General features: G+C 30.6%; 1 protein-coding gene across 19 annotated transcripts in view; it reads left to right on the forward strand.

The window, feature by feature from the left end:
• The window catches only part of LOC132730725 (CUGBP Elav-like family member 2), a 141,315-nt gene that overhangs the window by 34,564 nt on the left and 85,969 nt on the right, over positions 1 to 20,782 (forward strand). For 10 of the 19 annotated variants that reach the window (XM_060716707.1, XM_060716723.1, XM_060716851.1 and 7 more), the window contains exon 1: positions 3,685 to 3,778. The exons of 5 other annotated variants lie outside the window; for them this stretch is intronic. In XM_060716707.1, the coding sequence (XP_060572690.1) occupies positions 3,750 to 3,778 (29 nt within the window). In that variant the 5' untranslated portion in view covers positions 3,685 to 3,749. Of the gene's footprint in view, positions 1 to 3,684; positions 3,779 to 4,322; positions 4,619 to 8,623; positions 8,975 to 15,571; positions 15,592 to 19,530; positions 19,800 to 20,782 lie in introns of those variants that run through there. 4 more of the 19 variants (XM_060716760.1, XM_060716745.1, XM_060716796.1 and 1 more) reach the window with 4 other exon arrangements.

Below are 20,782 nucleotides of genomic sequence, written 5' to 3' on the forward strand. Positions count from 1 at the left end.
GTTATTTATCTGAAATTTAAACTCTTAATTTGAAAGCTATGCTCAAATCAAAGACAAGTATAATAACAAAAACTGATTCTACATAGATTGAGAATAAGTGAAAGTTAATAACATTTTACATAGAGAAGATATTGACATGTTCTGATGGAGCTGCAGAAAGAGTTGTTAAATTTGTCTGGTTCCATGATTTATCAGTTTGATCCCTTCTACTGTGTTAACCAGTCCAGAACTGTAACTGTCAAAGATAAAAGTGAATCTTACATTACCATTGGGATTCTATGGAAGGGCACAGGAGATTGATTCTCTGGCAGAATTACTTTCTTCTGTCATTTATGATGTAGTTAGTACAGTGTAAAAGCTAGTTTCTCTTTTATTTAGTTGGAATTGGGGGAGTATAACAATCAAGATATATTTATCATGAGGAGGTCTTAACCTAGATGATACCTTTGATAACCTGATGGTAGCTTGTTCCAGGAAATGACAACTTGGCCAGCATTGATCTATGCCATCTAAACCCTTTGCCTTTGTCAGCACACACGATTATTCCCTCCAAGAAATTGGAATGGAATAATTCTGCTTTGAATTTGGAAATGTTTTCTGGTAATTTGATTTATTTTAAATTCAATAAAGTTAAAATTAAGTAACCTAAGAGTACAGAGTTAGTGACAAATTTAGTAACAAAACAGTACAGATTTTGCTCAGGTTGCATGGTTGTGTGTGCTGGCCGAACTCTTAACTGGCGGTGTAATTGTCTAATGCATTATCTAAGCTAGTATATTGCTTGTCTATGAGTTTTAATCATGTGATAAAAAGGAGTCAGTCATGTAGGACACACAGTACAAAAAATACATTACTGCAGATTAGCTAGTAATCAATAGTAAGTAAACAACATCAGTCCAATAATTCATGTTAAACAAGTAATCAGCATCAGTCCTCTAATTGATACTTAACAATTGATTGACATCAGTCTACTAATAAGTTATCAACACAAGGCGTCATGACTGATTGGTTAAGGTTGTTGACTTCAAACCACTTGCCTCTCACTGCTGAAGGTTCAAGCGGCCTTAGCGTCTTTAGATTCTTTCATGTGAGAAAGCTTATACAGAAAGTTGGTGGTTCTACTCAGGTGTCTGTTTGTGATTGAAATACATAGGCTATCTGAGGTCTTCCTCCATCAGTTAAAGCTGGGAAGTAGACATATGACCTTTACTGTGTTGGTATAACATAAAACACTATCATAGAAAAGTAACCAAAACCAATACATAAATTCTAATTATTTAATGCAAAACAAGTAATCAAAGACAGTCCACTGTTCATGCTAAATAAGTAATCATCATTAGTTAAATAAGTAATTAACACCAGTCCATTAATTCATGCTAAAAAAGTAATCAACATCAGTCCACTTATTCATGCTAAAAAAGTAATTAACACCAGTCCATTAATTCATGCTAAAAAAGTAATCAACATCAGTCCACTAATTCATGCTAAAAAAGTAATTAACACCAGTCCATTAATTCATGCTAAAAAAGTAATTAACACCAGTCCATTAATTCATGCTAAAAAAGTAATCAACATCAGTTCACTAATTCATGCTTAAAAAGTAATCAAAATCAGTCAACTCATTCATGCTAAAAAAGTAATTATCACCAGTCCATTAATTCATGCTAAAAAGTAATTCACACCAGTCCATTAATTCATGCTAAAAAAGTAATCAACATCAGTCCATTAATTCATGCTAAAAATGTAATTAACACCAGTCCATTAATTCATGCTAAAAAAGATATCAACATCAGTCCACTAATTCATGCTAAAAAAATAATCCATATCAGTCCACTAATTCATGCTAAAAAAGTAATCAACATCAGTCCATTAATTTATGCTAAAAAGTAATCAATAGCCATTTATGCTAAACAAGAAATCAACATCAGGCTACTAATTCATGCTAAATAAGAAATCAAAATCAGCTTACTAATTGTCATGCAAAATAAGAAATCAACATCAGTCAACTAATTCATGCTAAATAAGTAATCAATAGCCATTTATGCTAAACAAGAAATCAACATCAGTCCACTAATTCATGCTAAATATGTTATCACATCAGTGCATTAGTTCATAAATAAGTTATTATCATTCTTTAATTCATGCTTAATAAATAATCATAATGAGTCCTCTATTCATTCAATGTAGTAAACATTCATGCCCCTCTTCTTAAAAAGAGAGAGCGGCACATAGATTTTCCCTTGTCACGCTGTCCATCATTTTAACAGAAGAAGGTCAGGGTATCTGTGTCCTATGAAAATTTCTAGTCCTTTCTTGTTGTATACATATACTTTTGTAGTTATTTTTTCTGTGAAAAGCAAATCTTTCAATGTAACAAAAACTTTCAAGTTTTCTTTCTAAATATTAAAATAATCTTTAGACTGTTTTATAGCAGTATATAGTTTGTCTGTAATATTACCATTTGTTACCAAAATGTTCAAAAATATTTAATGCTCTTAGATAGGCATTAAATCTTTTTTTCTTACAAGTTTTTGATTAAGTAAGTGTATTCAGAGTAAGTTTTCTGACAAGAGGTTTTATTTTCAAAGTGTCTGGAATTTAATGTTCTTATTGAAGGCATGTGTTTTATATTTTCTTATCATACTACATTATACTGTTTCATATAGACAATATTTTCTGTGAATAACTTTCACAGTAAGTGAAACAGACAGCTTGAAAATTAACCAATAATGTATAGCTTTCTAACATTTTCTCTCTGTAGTTTTCTTACATAAAACATAGAGCGATAGCCTCTCTTGTGAGGAACCTTCTTCGTTGACGTATTCCTACATTATCCTAGTGAGGATCTATTTTTTTTTCTATATAAAAATCGCCAGAGTGTATTTATCACCTATGAAGTAATTTGGTCTATGATTAGATGAACCTGTGATAGGATTTATTTATAATTTTTTGTATATCTACATGGTTCGTAAATCTCTACTAAAATGTTCAGGATGAACAAACAAGGTATCTCATTTGTGGAAAAGATATCGAAATATTTCTTTTGAAAAGTATTTAATAGTCATTGCGACTATAAATTTGATAAGAATAATTGGCTTGATCTATTAGACTGATATTGAAGGTTCAATTGATATTGCGTGAGGCAGTGGTATGCATTAGGAGTTGTTACTGTGTGAATCTGATAAAATGCTATTAATACAATAGCACCTTGGCAGCAAGTCGGTGGTGTTGAGAGATTCTTAACTATAGACTACTAGAGACCAGTGGATACATTTACATTGTAGTCAATACCGAGATAGATCTGAATACTTGAAGCCCGCCAGTGTTAGCTTTGTCGTCTTTGTGAAGTGTTCCTTGGAACTATTTTTGTCACCAAGTGAGAATTTGGCGTGAAATTTGCCGTCTTTTGTAATTGTTATTCTCACATTATTTTCCATTCTTTGACAAAAAAAAATCAACTACACTTGTCATTATACAAATAAAAAACCTCATCTTTCTAGCTTTTCTTTGATAGCTGTACTTAAATAACTGGATTTTTGGAACGAAAAATATAAGCAAAAATATTTTTCATTTATTCAAGCATTTAGGTTAATAGTATTAAAATATTGGAGAAAATAAAAAAAGGAAGAAATAGTAGAAACGGAAGAAATAATAGAAACAATAGTACAATTATAGAAAGATTTGTTTCAGAAGGAAATACAAAGTGATAATTTGGGAAGAATAATTACAGGTGTGTACAGATACTGTTTATGATGGACACAGAATCACTTACTACTAGGTAAATAAATTTTCTCTCTTTCTTTTCTATCTCTTGTTTGAGCAGTAAATACATTTAATTGATGGTCAAATTAGATCTCTCAGTCTTGTGTGTGTTTAGCATTTATATGAATATAAAAACCCAATACACAGGTTGGGGGATGAGCCATAATAGAATATTTATCATATTTTCTGTAATAACCTATTATTGTTTATTGATTTTACTAATAACATTTACCGGAAAGGTGCAAGTTTCATGATTACATCTTAATTAGCCGCTGGTTTCCTGGTGACAAGCAAGCTTTTGTGCCGTGGAATAATATTTCATTGATTCTATATATGGAACAAACAGAGTTGTTTTAAAAAACCTATATATTATAATTAACGTGTTCTGACGGCCAACATTTCTCTATAATAGATATGTGTTTCTGAATAAGGTTTGAGCAATTGATGATGAATAACGGCTATAAACCGATCTTTAAAATGTCCAACATGTCTGTTAAATTTGAATAATACACATCTGAATAATTAAGTTGGGTGTTAAAGAAATGGTTGGAGAGCTCCTGAAGGATTTACTAGTACATGAATAATGTATGTATGAACCACTAGTTGTTCAAGCTGAAATCCTTGTTCAACTAATTGTGATTATTGCCCGGCTAACTGATGGAGGGATTTGTTTTTCTCCAGGAGAATATTCACTGAGGATTTACGTGGACTAAACTGTTAGTTTTCTTACATTAACGGTGTGTAATTTGTTGAAATAGCATCAATTTACATCATTATCTGTACCTTCTTATCCTGCCTCTTTATTTTTACTGCCAGTTCAGTATTTAGTGGAAGGATTTGTTATTTTGGAAGAAAGGTAATTCCTGTTTATTTTTACTGACTCTATTTTCATACTTCAGAATAAAAGATGCATCAGTTTTCAAATTGTACCTAGCTAATCCTGATGAAAGAAGCTTGCAGTGTTACATGGTTTGATTTAGATAGAAAAGAAAAGACTTCAAAACATTTTGTGATGTTAACGTAATATAGCTTGCTGGCAGCATCAAAAGATTCTACCCATGCAACCATGTGTTGTGTGTTGTCTAATCATTATCATGGTCTGCAATGTTTGCTATTAATTTCATTTAGTATATTTTTTGAAATTTTTCTCTAAAAAATAATGAATTAGGTCTTATGAACATTTAAAGGTGGACAAGTACATATAAGATATTTAGAGTGGTAAGGGATTATATTCAAAGAGTTTTTTTTTCTTTTGTGGATAAAAAAATGAAAACAGAAAACGAAATGCTGACAAAGATTTGTATCAATTTTTTTTTTCTTCAGACTTTTTCCTCCGATTCCCGATGTGTAAATGTTGAAATTGTGGGGCTGCACAATTCATGTGGTTTATTTCTCTAGTACAGGATTGTATACTTTCCTCTATTTCTATTGTACATGTACACATTCCTAGGATGAGCAATCTGGGAGGTATTGAAATGATTGTATAATTGTGGTTCTTTTAATTTAAGTGTGCAGCTATTAATGATATAATGAGTTGCATGTATGTTTCAGAAAACTGTTTCTAAGTGAACTGCTGAGTTTTCCAACCCATGTTTATTGTGCTATAACTGGATATATTCTCAATTTAAAATTTTGAGAATACTGGGGGTGGAGGGGGATGCCTTATATTTTAATGTAATTACAAGTCATTTATCTTGCCATTTCAAAATGTTTAAATTTTACATTTTTTTGGCTTGCTTAAAAGCAGCAGTAATTTCAAAATGTAGAGCAGCATATCTTGTGTTTTAATGGCTGTATTTAATAGTTAAATAGGGCTTCTGTTTGAAAATAATCAGGAAATTATCTGATAACAGACCTGCCATCTTGTCCATTTTATCTCTGACAAGGATTAAATTTAGACCTCGATCCTTATCTGCTGTGTTCTTCATTTTTAATCTGTACTTATGATGTTTTTAAGTTTTTATATAGTAAACTCCTGGGTTGTGGTTTTATTTGTTTAATCCTCTGGATGCATGAAATGATAATATCAAGCTTCTACTGTCCAGGATGAGAAGCAGGGTTACCTGTACATCCTTGCAATGTAATTAATTATACTTTTAAAATATCGCCTACTTAAAATATAACATTTTGATGGTGATATCCCTTTAATAATCAATGGTTGATTCCAAAATAAGTACAAGATGAGTGCATTATACAATACAAGGGGGATAAAGGTTTGAATAGTCTTCTCTATATAAGGCCGACAACAATGATGAGCTTTAAGCTACTGTATGTAATGATGGAAGATTTAGTATTATGCGGTTGCTTTAATACAGATAATTTCACAGCTTCTGATCATCTCAACAATGTAAATATCCACAGTGTCCCTATCTTACCTCTATACTCGGTTAAGCTTGAATTAAATTTCAGTTCACAGCTTGATCAAATGTAAAATGTCCTGTAAATTGTCCGTTTATATGTTGCGGTTGTCACCAGTACTGTTGTAGGCAGGCTATTGTTCAGCTAGAGACCTTTTTCATTGTGAATTCCCCATCTACTTGCTATTGAAAATTGCTAATGTGTTTAGCAGTAAAATGTGTGAATGAAAAGGAAGATTTAATGTAGATTACTACCTGGTCGTATTTAATGATGATGATAAAAGGGGCAGAGGTAAAAAAAATAAAATCTGATGTGGAATAAATCAGCAAATAAGTTGTCAGTATAATGCTACTGTGTTATACCAACTCGTGCTTATATACCTGATGAATACCAGATATATATATCTGATCAATAGGTAGATTTATTGTGTTGCTGGTGATTAAAGTCTTGAAGAAAGATTTTACAAAATTACTTAAAACAGTATATTTATTATATAATGATGTAAACAAACATGTAAACTTTGTACTACTGCAGGGGCAACTAGTTTGAGTTTCAGGTGGCACTGTTTCTCTTTTGTCTACATATGACATTAAATATGTTTTTGAAAAACATGACTTACGTAAAGATGAGAAGTTTGGTTTCCATTTGTCAAACAAGTTTTAATTAGTATTCTTAATGATATTGGGATTAATTTAGAGTTTAATTATGTATGTAATAAGAAAATATTGCTGATTATTGAGGGTATAGATTATAAAATACCACAAACGAGTGTTTTTACATAAATTTGTGGTAAAAAAATAGTTATTTCGATATTAATTACTAAACCTAAAATGAAATCTCATGCCTTGTTAACAAGAATAAGAGGGTAAAATTACCTTTCAGATTTGTATTTAAAATGCTTAAAAATATTGTACATGTATTTGGAGGTGTGGAAGGTGAGCATGCATTTACTTAGATGCTCTTCTGAACAAGCTTGTTCAAGCCTCAGCAACTTTCATAACTTTGCCCTATTGGGCAGCCTTTAAGGCTCCAATTGTAACTATTTTAAGTTTCAATTTTAGATTTATTTATGAAATGAAGAGGAAGTTATTGAACTTGGGCGACATTATTAATGTATACAGTAACTATATGAAACATGCGTGCTGTATTAACATAGCTGTGTAAATGGTGAGGTAAGAATGCTAGAGTCTTACAGATATGACAAGGAGATATTATTTATCATAAAATGGTCAACAGTTTGATCCATATAGTATGACCTTGACCCTACCATTAAAATAATTGGTATAACTTACTTTGTTATTTTATCATAGTTTATGAAAAAAGTGGGTTATGGTAAAACTTTATCAATAATGCATTATTTATTTTTAAAATCTTAAGATTTATTTTTGAAACCTTAAGATAAGATCAAATTTAAATTATATATTAAAAATTGGGTTCTGCAAATATTAAGAAATAAGCAGATACAAAATACCATATTTCTGTAAATATAAGCACCTTCTTTTATATTGACACCATTTTATATTGCCTGCATGCATTACTCTTCCCCCAATTTTTCAGACAATAATTTAAGGCATGATGTCAATGGTACATGTACCTAACCTTGAAAATAAAATGATATATTCGACAGACAGTCATTGCAATAGGAACTTAAGATTTTTTGAGAATCAAACAAAAGCACCGTGTTGGTACTTTTGCATGACCCTTGGGGCTTATATATAGGTGAAATATTATAACTTAAACACTGTACAAAAGTTTGCTTGATCCCTCAAACATTTTATTCAAATCTGTAGAATTGTTACCTAATTCTGCTCAACATCTATTTAAACATGAAAATAACCTGTAGATTTCTAGTTTGATTTAATATGTTTTATTTAACATATTACCATACTTTCAGGTGTGGATTGTAATGGCATAATTAACAACTTTTGTCCCTTAAAGTTGAATGACCTTTACATTTATATGAAAAGCGAAAATTGCGTTGTTTTTTTCTTTCCCGTCTTTTTTTTTACTTGCTACAATTAGCCCCAAAGTGTTTGACATTTAGCTCTTACTAAATTTGTAGATACTATATCTATCTAAACAAATCACCTCGTTTTTAATTATCATTTTCCCCACAAAAAATTATCAGATTTGTTCACTGACCCTTGCAAAATTTCTTAATTACTAGCACGTAAATGAATATTTACATAAATTAAACCTGTGACATTATTTATGAATCGTCTTACGAAAAAGAAATTGACAGAAATTATTATGTATAGAAATTAAGCTGTTGACTTATTAAGCATTTAAGTAAATAAATCGCTACCGTTCTATCAAATATTAAAGTACTGTTATACTCCTGTACACATTAACATTGCATTGTAAAAATCGTCAATGAAAATAAAGCCCTATGTAAATCTTTGTATAGGAAATATGATATAGTGTATTAAGTTGCAAACTTTCCAGTTCAACAAGAATTTTAATCGGAGCATTTTATAGTCCTGTATAGTTCGGCTAATATTAGTGTAAATAATGTAAAAATAACTTGTGTTGGAAAGTAACATTAACTAAATATATTCTGTATATTTTTAAGTAGAAAGTTTTTAAAAAAGTAAGATGCGAAGAATGCAATATGGAATGTTAAGAGACTTGTCTGTATTAAAAGGTCATTAAGTACCTCATTTAATATCTACTTCATTTGAATATAAGTCAATGTTTACACTGCTCCCCTATATTTACTTTGTGTAAAATCATAGCATTCACATTTTTGGATAATCTTTGATTTTAATGCAAATAATTGTAGTGGTCAAGTGTTTCACACGCTCAAACTTGGATACAAAGTTGGAATAATACAGTAGTGTGTTTGTTTATAACAGTAAGTATTTTATAACAATGTATTCTATACAAATAGTTTGTATCATTTCATAATCTGTCTAAATAATTTCAGATTTTTAATTTTGAAAAATGTCAACAATCTAAGAATAAGGCAAGGAATATCACAGAAACATAAAGTAGGTAGTTAGTTTAGAATATCATACATGTAAGTTGAGAAATAGTATTGTGATATGACTGCAACACATTTGGTGTATATTGCACATATCTAATGTACTCCTCAAGCAGTGAATGGGCATCTTAACATGATCACGTTTGTAAGTTATTTATGATCGGAGGTCATGTACTTTAAAAAGTTAGATTATTTACTTTTGTCCTTCCTTGACAAAATATTTTTAACAAAAATGTACATTTGTAAAACTTAGATTATAATCTGAGTGAAGTGGGAACTTTAATTTGATTGTGTAACTCGAGTCAGAAGGCTATTTTACTATAGCAAATTCTAGAAGCAAGGGTAAATTATCTTCGTAAAGTTTAATTTATGTATAATTGCATTACATACCTATGAATGTTTATACTTTCTAATCATGTAAAACTGACTGTGAATTATTTGTTAATTTTAATTCTCCAGCATTGCAGGCTTGAATCTATGTCCGGAATTCTTCTATTCAGCTTAATTTTGGATGGTTAAAACTTGGAGTCTTCCACTTCCCTGAAAGCTTGGAAATTGCCATATGACCTTTACCGTGTTAAGTTTGAAATCTGAGCTAAACAAAACAAGTAATAAGCATTGAATGTTATTTGATAGGTGATATGTTTGATGACCTAGCAATTACATACAGTAAGTATTATAAGGTCTCCCTGTGATTTTCCCCCCTCCCAACACCTACATGAAATATGCATTTAAAAGGTGTCGCATTGACAATGGCAGGATATTGTTTCATTTTGACTTGACAGCATTGCATTCAGATATTGCATTCACAAGGAAACAACAAAGATAGGTGATTATTGGTGTGTACAGCCAATTCTCTACAGTTATAATGCTCTATGGTGGATCATCAAGGACTTATTTACTGACATTTTGATATACAATTCACTTGCTTTGGTCGGTTTTAAATCAAATATGAGAAGTAGACAAAGTTTGTCAGGTTTAACTTTAATATCAAATGTAGACAAACTTCTTATGTGCTTGTATGAAAGGCAATAAATCAAAGGAAATCTTTTTTTCATTGTCATTCAATTTTTCATTGATACAGGGAAAAAAGCGCATTAATTGCTAATGGTACATCATATAAGTAACAAAAAAGTGGGGTATTGATAATATTGTTTATCTTGATTAAGTATTCCATGGATTAATGGTAGTGGAAATTCCATTTGGTAAGTCCCACATGTAGTTTTATTCAGATTAAGTATATTTCATTCTACATTTTATTGGAAATTTTAGATAGATACAGCACCGTACAGGGAATATATGTAGATAAATAATACAAAACTCTGAAAACTAGAGACAAATGTCGCAACGTTTGAAATAATCAACCAGATTTTGTCACAGTTTGTAATGATCAGTAGTGAGGGAAAGAGAGAGAGAAAGAAGCTATTGCTAGTCAATTTGTAGAAAACTTCACGAGAAAACTTGCTTTGATCAATATAAAATTGTTTATAATTGGGGAGGTAGTGAGAAATGAACAGATACTGTAGTAGTTTTGATGATAGAGGGAGATGGTAACAACAGGAGCAAACTACATTTTCCTTCCCAGCTAACTTTTAAATAATCACATGTTTTGACTCAGATTGCCCGATTTGTGTGTTTTTATATTTTTTCTAAAATATCGACCAAACACTTCTGCGTCTGTATTTCAGTTCTGAAACTTCTTTAGTACTTCATGCAGTTTAAAGTGTATTTCAGATGTGAAGGTTTTGTATTTCAGTTATTATGAAGATATTGTAATTCAGTTTAGAGGATTTTGTATTTCAGTTCTAAAGAATTTTTGTATTTCAGTTGTGATGAATTTTGTGTTTAAGTTGTGAATTAAAGCTTTTGTATTTCATTTGTGAAGATTTTGTATTTAACTTCTAAAGTATTTCCAAGTTGGTATAAATTTTTCAAGAAACTAATTTGACATTAAATCTTGAATGTACCCTGGTATATAACATTGAAGAAATTATTCATGCACAATTTCCGAGAAATGATTTACTTCACATGCTGAATGATGTAAGAAAAGTTTATTTTGCATTCTGCAGTTCATAATAAAGATGATTTAAACAGATCTGCCTTCAGATGTGACGGAGTTCACGCTGGTACTACGGTAGCTATGATGCAATCGTCCTACAATAAAATGGCTTTTCAATCTTTATGGTTGAAACAGAGAGTTATCTTACCTTTTTTCAATAACTGATACAATATGTGCCTGATTGATTCAATTAATTCAGTAAAGATGTCAAAATTTTTGTCTGGCTGCTGTAGGTCTTATGAAAAACTTACTTTTATTTCACAGTGTCTATCCCTTTAAAAGTTCAATCAAGAAGTTTGATATGTTGTGATTGTATATAATTTCTCTCCAATCTGACTCCCCGCTGCATGCAGCCAATATTTATTCTGGCTTGTGGCACAAACAAACAGATAATTCTGGAAAATGAATACAGACAGTAGCGAAATATTACCGAACAAATAGCTCATTTAGAAATCCTTTCATGTTTGAAAAAAGAATTAGCGGGATTATGTGACAGGTATTCCCTGGGATTTTATAATTTGATGATACGAAATTGTGCTTGATCATGCAATAGTGGCGGGGAAAATACATACATAGTTTCACGTAAGTTTGCGCTCCAGTCGATAGTGTGTCTATTACGTTGCTGAATATATCACCATGTTATAATCACATTGTTGCCTTTATTGGTAAATAATATAACCTTTCCTTTTATAATTTATTCATAAGGTTACCTATTGTATTTTGAGATGGCTTGTTGTGTTTCAAATTGCAGAGGTGCCACAGTACTGAACAGTTTGTTTTATGATATAATTCATGTTAATTTGTTAAATTGTTTTTTGACTGTTGCGTACGCAGTAAGATTTATTAAGTATGGGGGATGAAACTTATTTTAACTGTTATATAATGAATGTAAGAGAAAAGGTCATGATTTAAAAATGCTGCCCTTTTAAAGAGAAAAAATATGCTTTTAATTGTTGATGAAAATGTCATAAACATTTTCCCTTTAATAATGATAATCTGGTTTTAACTATTATGCCCTATATTATATGTAATAGTAACAGAAAAATGTATACAAGTTAACCAAAAATTGAATAAATGTTATCACCAAACAAGCTTCAAAGCTTCTAATTTGTGAAAAAAAATCATTGATTTAATCTGACAATTTGTACGACAGAAGTCAATTTAAACATAACACTTACTTTAGAAACTTTAGAAATAATAACAGTTTTTATGACCTTTATTGATCAAGGGATAATATCATGTTGTAAAGATATTTTAATAATTAGAGATATAAACATAACATAATTATCAACTCAATTGAACATATGATTTAAAACAAGCTGATTTGAGTTTAATTTATTTCAGTTTTTGTCAATATATGTTTTAACATATTTAGAGTCATTGCTAATAAACCATTATTATGGACTACTCCTGTAGAACGGTTTAAAGTCAAGGATTGTGCAAGAATTCAGAGATTCTCCATTGCAGAAGTAACTATTTGTTTATACAAATTTATTTCAGTTTGATTGTGTTGGAAGCTATAGGCTTATTGAAACACTCTAAAATCCATTCCTGGAACTAACCAGTTCTAAGCAATTAATGATTAATGTAAAGTTTCTTGCTGAAGGATACAACGACTTGCCCCTGACAGGGTTTGAAACCACACAGTCAGCAGTCCTAGATTACTAGTCCGACACTTTAACCACTTGGCCATGCCGTCACTCTCAAAGAAGTAACTATTGGTGCTATAGTGTGCAGAGATGTATTTAAATTAAAAACATTTGAGCTGTGCCATGACAAAACCAACATAGTGGGTTTGTGACCAGCATGGATCCAGACCAGCCTGCGCATCTGCGCAGTCTGATCAGAATCCATACTGTTCGCTTACAAACCCTATTACAAGTAGAGAAACTGATAGCGAACAGCATGGATCCTGATCAGACTGCGCGGATGCGCAGGCTGGTCTGGATCCATGCTGGTCGCAAACCCACTATGTTGGTTTTTGTCGTGACGGGGCTCATTTATTTCAATCATATACACTGGAGCTTGCTTTAAGACCCTATGAGAATGACTTGTAAAAATTCTGTTTTGAGTTACAGTAGGTAACATTAGGGTTTTGAAGATCTGTTGTAGAATGGTGTTGTTATCACAGGATGGTGTACCAGCTCTTTTGTAACCTTTATATGGTGACATGAACATGGTGACATTGTTCATATAAAGAGATGGAACTTCTTTAAAAGATGTTGCCCTCTATATGTTACACTAGTATAGTGTTTCATGCATGAGAGGTTATTATATTTTTTGTATAATATCTTCATAAATCTTGTATTTTGTCATTGACTACCTTTTCATTAAGTTCTTTGATATTTGTGAATTATTTGATGCACAATTTTAATAATCATTCTTTACTCCATCGCCATAGATGTTATATAATTTGTTTCAGCTGGTGTACACAAAGATTCAAATGTGTGTTTTAATTTTTTTGTTGAGAAATTTTGAGCTTGAATCAGTCATTTGTAAAAAAATGATAGCTAGCAATTATTTAACTGACAGGGATGTTTCAATTTTGAATTGAGGAGATCAGTTTTTGTGACATCATTATACATAGCAATATTATATCTTTATAAATTAACTTAAATCTTTCATGATGAATGATGTGTTGTATTTTTTCAAATATTTACACAAAGGTTAGAATTGTGTTATTTCATCAGTTTTGATTTGTGATTTATTTTGTACATAATATCATGATGATGCAGTTTTACACTGTATTTATATAATATAGATATTTTGCTAAAGTATAACTATATCTTATAGCTACAACAACAAGAGATTATATAATCCTGAACCCTTCTGGAGCCAACTGCTTCTACCCAAGTGACAAGTGCAGACTATTAGAATAAAGGGATTTTTCGTGCCATCTGATCATGGTCTGAACTGTTCGTTATTCAGTTAGTTCTTATTGTAAAAACATGGGTGTGTGTCTTAACTTAGTCTGTATTGGTTGCATAGGTGTGCTGTCTGATCTTGGTCTGCACTGGTTGCATGGGTTGATTCTGTAACCGCCATAAATCCAAAACCTGACGGAAATGTTTAACTGTGACAATTGAATTGAAGACAAGAATTATAATGCTAAATGCCTCCACATTTGTTTAAAGTGGCTTTAATAAATTGTAGTCAAAATTTTGTATATGTCAAAGGGAACCATTAGAGCATCTAAGCTATTTAGTTTGCCAAACTCTTATAAATCTTAGAGCAAAATTTAAATTTGTATAAGATTTTTTTTTAATATCATTTCAATTCAATGACTTTTCAAAGAATTCAAGTTTTAGTTTTAATTTTTTTCTCAGAACTTTACAACATTTTAGACTTCAAATTTAGACAAAAATGTTGCAGCTTGCACAACAGTACAATATTTATGATATCTTAATATATAATAGTGTTAATTATTGTAACAAACTATGACATGTTAGTCTATGACACACCTGTTTGGGAGCAAAAATGCATGTCATTTCTTAGTACATTCTTAGTATACATTATGCCTCAAGAGCTACCATTGCCAAACCTTCACAATGTCTGTTTGATCCACATGCAATGTTTGTTAACATGTGGATGTAGATACTTCAGCAAAATAATTGTTGCAAAAAAATATTATAGCACATTATCTACATAATTACTATGCTGAAGTCTATATATACCTATATTAAAGGTAATTTTATTGCTTAAAAACAGTATTTTGTTTAGTTCACTTAAAAATGTCATTTATATAATTGTGTACATCAAAAATAATGATTTTTGTCTCTTTAAAAATCCGACAAATGGATATGGAAATGCATAATCTTGCATAACACATACTTCTTCTGTATATTTTGTCGGAAATAAACTGATATTTTTTTCTCATATTTTTCCAATTTCTTGGTTAAGGGAGGTAATTTCCTGAGTTAATTTAAAGTCAACATAATAAACGTGCAGTAGAGATAAGATTAGACATGTCTCACTGTGATACTGCTGTAATAATTCTGTATTTTGCTGTTGGGGAAGGTTTTGTTGTATGAAGTTTTCATTGATCTGCTATAGATTGCACCAGAGAATCAACAGAGGAAATGTTGCAGCAATAATAGCCATAATAGCTGGTTATCTCTAAATCATAAACAAACAAATCTTAGTCCACATCTTGTTTTTCACCCTCTTGGAGGTTGGCAGATTACAGCCCTGTTTTAGTACTGCTATTGACAAAGTTTTATCCTAGCCAAACAGCCGGATGGTTGTAAAGCTATATGGTCAATACTGATATTGAAAGGGTAAATATTTGTATGGGATTTTGTGCTTCCAGTTTTATAAGTGATAATTACAGTTGCAGTAATGGTTGTGATACATTAGTGTCAGAGGAAGTAAAAATACAAATAAGGATTGAATAGACTTTATTTCAAGCAGGTCATTTCCGGTTTAAAAGGTGAGGAATGTGAGATAAAAATATATGTGTGACATTTTAGTCTGATTATAAAAAAATCGTAATTTAACTTCGAATACAAATGATTTGTTTGTTGGTATTTTAGGCACAAAGTATATTTTGTAATTGACAATTGTAAGTAAATACCAGAATAAGTACAAATCAATTCAAAATTTATTAATTGTCAGTATGCATATAAACATTTCACAAAACATAAGCTATGTACAAATTATAATGCTAAATTGTAGATGTAACTAGTAAATTCTAGTAAATACTAGAATTAGTACAAATCAAATCAAAATTTATTTATTGTCAGTATGCATTTAAACATTTCACAAAACATAAGCTATGTACAAATTATAATGCTAAATTATTAATCTCTGCAAATTTAAATTCCTTAATTGATAAAAAAATCCCACTAAAATTTGGTGAAAAACTGTATGAATACATTTCTTACAAAAGTGCATTGTTTATATATGGTTTACAGTGATAAAAGTTGGTTATATATAGGCATTGTCTATTGTCTGTAATTTTGTTGGACTGCCACGGAGACAAAACATTATAATATCATAATCTCAGACTACAGAAAGTTGCCAAATATATTGCTTTTTCTTAAGTGGTAAAATATGTTTCCATTTACTGTAGTGCTTAAAATGTATGTCACTTTTATAGACATTAAAATAATCATTGATGATGATTTTTATTTTACGTCTGTTTGGTTTTTGACACTTAGAATATATATGTGAAGAGAGATTGTTTTGAAAGAAGAATTGCAAGCCCTCTAGAGAAATTCAAACATGTTTTAAATGTTTGTATTTAAACATATTCAGTTATTGATAAAGATTAAAATTTATACGAAAGATACAAGTTTTATCACTTAATGTGAAACTTCAAAAATAAGAGGATTTTAGGATGGGTTTACATGTTTTATTCTGCCCTAATCACCATTGTATGACAACTGTGCAAGGAACCTGCTCAGTTGATGCAAGTTAAATACTTGTGTTAAAGACGATCATAAATTTACCAGCATATAAGTCCCTAATTTACTAAAATCTAAAGAAAGCTGCTTTCATAGTTTTAAGTTATTTGAATATTGTCACTGTTGGTTTTTAGCAGCAGCTCACAACAGGAACATCAGTTGTTTTTCATCGCCCTAAAGGTAGACAGAGAGAATCTAAGCCTTGCATGCCAGGCTGCAAAATCTTCAGTGATGTCTTAAAACTTAGCGGAAGAAAAATAGTTTATTGATCTACTCAAGAACTTTAAGCCTGATTATGATGGTGCTCCTTAAATACACTGCAGACATGTTCTTATAACTGACTGTTTTAATTTTAATCATAAATTGACAGTGCAGCTAAAAGTCATCAGGCCATAAGGGCAACACTGACTGTATTTTTAGACAGACTGGCCCCCTATGATATAGAGAGGAGAAGATTTCAAATCCCTGACTCATGGTCATGTAGAAGCTTTGAAGAGCCTCTGGATCATTTATAAGGCTTTTTATATTGCAATAAAAGATCTAAGTGTAATACTGGTAGCCCTATTGTTATTGAGTGTTTTAATAAGGATTCCAAAGTAGCTTAATCAGACTACAAAGTGTTATGTTTAGAATATTTATGGAGGTGTAGTTAATAAAATCTTTTCACTGATTTCTCTTTAAGCTGCTTAGGTTTTAAACTGCAGATATAACAGTAGGGAATTAGATAGGTCACCCAGTTATAATAGGTCAGCATGGTCCTGCCATGTAAATGCCAACATTGAAAAACAAACCTGTCAGTTATGTTGGCTGATCTTAAGCTGAAGTTTTTACTGCAATATGTAAACTTTTTATTTTGACACACGCATTAATCTTTTTATTATATGAAAATTATATAAAGAAAAGAACTTTAAAGATGACCTAAATTACCTATAAGTCCAGAAGCAGATTTGTTTCAGTTTGGCCTCACAGTTTACCTTTGGTTTACTAAAGGAAATGACTTAATAATTTAAGCCTCATTTATGCAAACTGAACCTTATGATTAACAAATTTGGCGTTTGATTTCATTTAAAGTCACTGATTTAACTTGTCACATTCTTATTTCACATGTCATGTAATAATGTTTTGAACAACTAAAATATGAACACAAGATAAAGGAAAGAAAAAAATATTGTAAATAAAATAATTGAATATCAAGGTGACCAAGATAGTGTTGAAGTGCAGATACTGTTGGCTGCATGTTTATAGATTGAATGACAGATTGTTATGTTTTTTTCCCCTCTTCAATTTTTTCAGTGATAAAGGTGATAATGTTTACTTGCAGCACTATTCAAGGGTTAACTGCAAAACTGTAATAACTGATATGAAATAAAGAAGGATTTACAACAGTTTTGCGACCAACAAAATTTATTGAGAACGTAACCTTGTAAATGCTGCTTTGCTGGAATACAGTACTGCCCAGCCACATTGACAAGATATCAGTAGATCGCCAGGTATTATACCTATAATCATTAATACTGAATGTCTAGCCATGAAACTTCTGGACCTAGTTTTTACAATGGTCTTAAAGTAAAAGAAAGAGCATTGAAACATGAGGTGATGTTTTGATGTTCTTTCTCTTTAAAACTTTTGTATCATAGGCAAAAATAAAAGCACCTTCTCTGTCTCCCCCAGAAAAAATTAACCAATGAAAGAGCATCTAAATATGATTTTTCTATCATTATCCCTTTCCATGTCATCAATACAAGAAAACCCCAGAAAAATGTAGCCACTCAACGAGGATGCTCTATGTTTATCCCCGACACAGTGCTGTTAGTAGTGTTGCACTCCAGTTAATGCACCATGCATTATACCATTTAACATAAAAGGTCACTAAATTATAATACATTTCTTCGATATGCCCCTCAGAGGATCAACCCACAATTTTCCTATTTAGTCATGTAATTATTGAAGTTAGGAAATATGTAAGTTTCATATTGTACATTCAATATAAAATGATTTTGTTCAATTAGATTGAGATGAATACATAAAATGTTTAGAGATTAAATTGATTTGATTGACTATATTATGCATTAATTTGAAAACTTAGTCTGTATATTACTTTATGTGTTTGTTTGTTTGTTGGTTCATTTGTTTGTTGCATTTTTCCATTTCTTAGTTAATTGATTTGCTTCTTGTTTGTTTCTTGCTACTCGCTTTTAGAAAGGAAAAAAAAGGACAGAAATGAGGAAATTACAGTTTACTTTAGAATATTTTGTTTTCATTGCAGTCACTCGTGTACCATTTGGGAAATGAATTTAATGCAAAGAAATTTCTAACTCAATTTCACATCCTTTGGCGCTTATTTCTGTAATTTTGTTCTAGCTAAATCTAATTTTAAGCAATTTTAAGTGAAGTAATCATTAGAATCAGTCTGATATTCAATTGTTAATATAGAGTGTTACACATTTTGCCTTCATTCGGCAGTTGCAGTTCACATAAAATTTTCATTGCACCAATTGCATACACATATGCCACATATGAAAAAGAAAAAAGAACATGTCAAGCGATTTTTTTAAATAAAAACTATTCAATGGTATTCTGTACGATCTTCTATTTATAATGCTAGAAGACATCGACTTAAAAACTGTTTCAGCCTTAATTGTAGCACTATAATCTACCTGTCTGTATTTATTTATTGTCTCTAACATGTTTACTAACTGTTAAGAACAGTACAAGTAGTTGCTAAGTGAACGACTCTCAATCTTTCACAAGATACTGGAAACACATATACTTTTATCATTTTTCATCACCAGGAATTTTTTTCTATCCTACATGATTAGGATTATTTTTGTAGACAGAAGGAATTGTTTATAATTCAGTCCAGAGGAGAGAGAAAAAAAACCAACCCACCGTAAGTGTAAGTGAGTGCTAATATAAGTTTTGGTGGGTAGATTTTTTTGATGCCATTCTAAAAGATTACTGTCAGATAATGGTTTAATGATGTTTAAAGATTGGAGGCATATAAGATGTTTGTGTTAAGTGAATATTCTATTATCTAGTAGAATTCCTCCAGGAGAAAGATTTTTCCTCGAAAAACACTTCTGTACTGTTACATGTTAGAAAGCTATAATTTTTAGCCTCTGTGAGAAAGTGGTTACACTTGAATTGTGGATAATTGCTCTGTACACTGGGTATACAAGAGAAGACTTTGGATTAAAGCTGGAAGACACAGCATGTTCTTGTGAACAATTTGGTAAATATAAATTCATGTGTTTTAAAGGTACAAATTAACAATATTATGTCTATGTTCATCTTTGTAAAGAGTTCTTTTAGGTCATATTTACTTTAGAAATTTAATACAAATTATTTTAGTTAAAAAAAAATGAAAGAAAGGGCATTCTGGATTTTGAAAAGATGCATAATAATAAAGTTGACTTTGAAAAGTGTTTCAGAATATATGAAAAAATAGCAAAGAGATAATTAACAACATTCAGATTGTAAGTAACGGATGACAAAGAAAAGATTTTGTTGGTTTCAACCAGTATATATATACATATGAAATTGTGAGATCTTTGGTGGCATTTTGTCAAGTTTCCTTTATACAAACAGATAAATAAAAAAAATCAACCTTCTTAAAGGCCCATTTTGCACTGAAATGCTTTTATTTCTGTTTCTTAAAACTTTTTTATAATTGTGTACTTTTATAGTTTCCAAAAAGTTACTCATTGGTCATTGACTTTAACCGTACAGGTACGTTGATTTACTGTTTTGTATGGAAGTCAAAATACTACTTTGTTTACATTTTGCCACTGTTAGGACACATTATTTCATATTTAGTGCTATTTTCTTCAAGTAACATTAACATCTTATATGCTCTAAAACCATTATTAAATGTTATATGAATTTGATGTTTGCTCTTTCTAAAGAAGTCAAATGTTGGGATTTTATTTTATTTCACATAAAAAACAACAAAGTGTTTCACCTACTGATCCACTAAACTTCATACTAAATTATAAAAAGTAATAACTTTGATCATTCTTTATCATAATTTGTGATAACATATACACAGAAAGTAACTTAAATTTCACAGTTCATAATACAGAGAAAATCTCATGCAGGTTTAAATATATAAAAAAATAAACCACAAAATTATTGAAACTTGAAAAAGAGTTTTTCCTAATAATGTTGTTAGATAAAAAAGTGAATGAAACAGCATTATAATTGTCAATATGGCAT

The sequence above is a fragment of the Ruditapes philippinarum genome, unplaced genomic scaffold (genome assembly GCF_026571515.1).
Source record: "Ruditapes philippinarum isolate M1 unplaced genomic scaffold, ASM2657151v2 ctg275_1_1_1_1, whole genome shotgun sequence".
NCBI classification, from domain to species: Eukaryota; Metazoa; Mollusca; class Bivalvia; order Venerida; family Veneridae; genus Ruditapes; species Ruditapes philippinarum.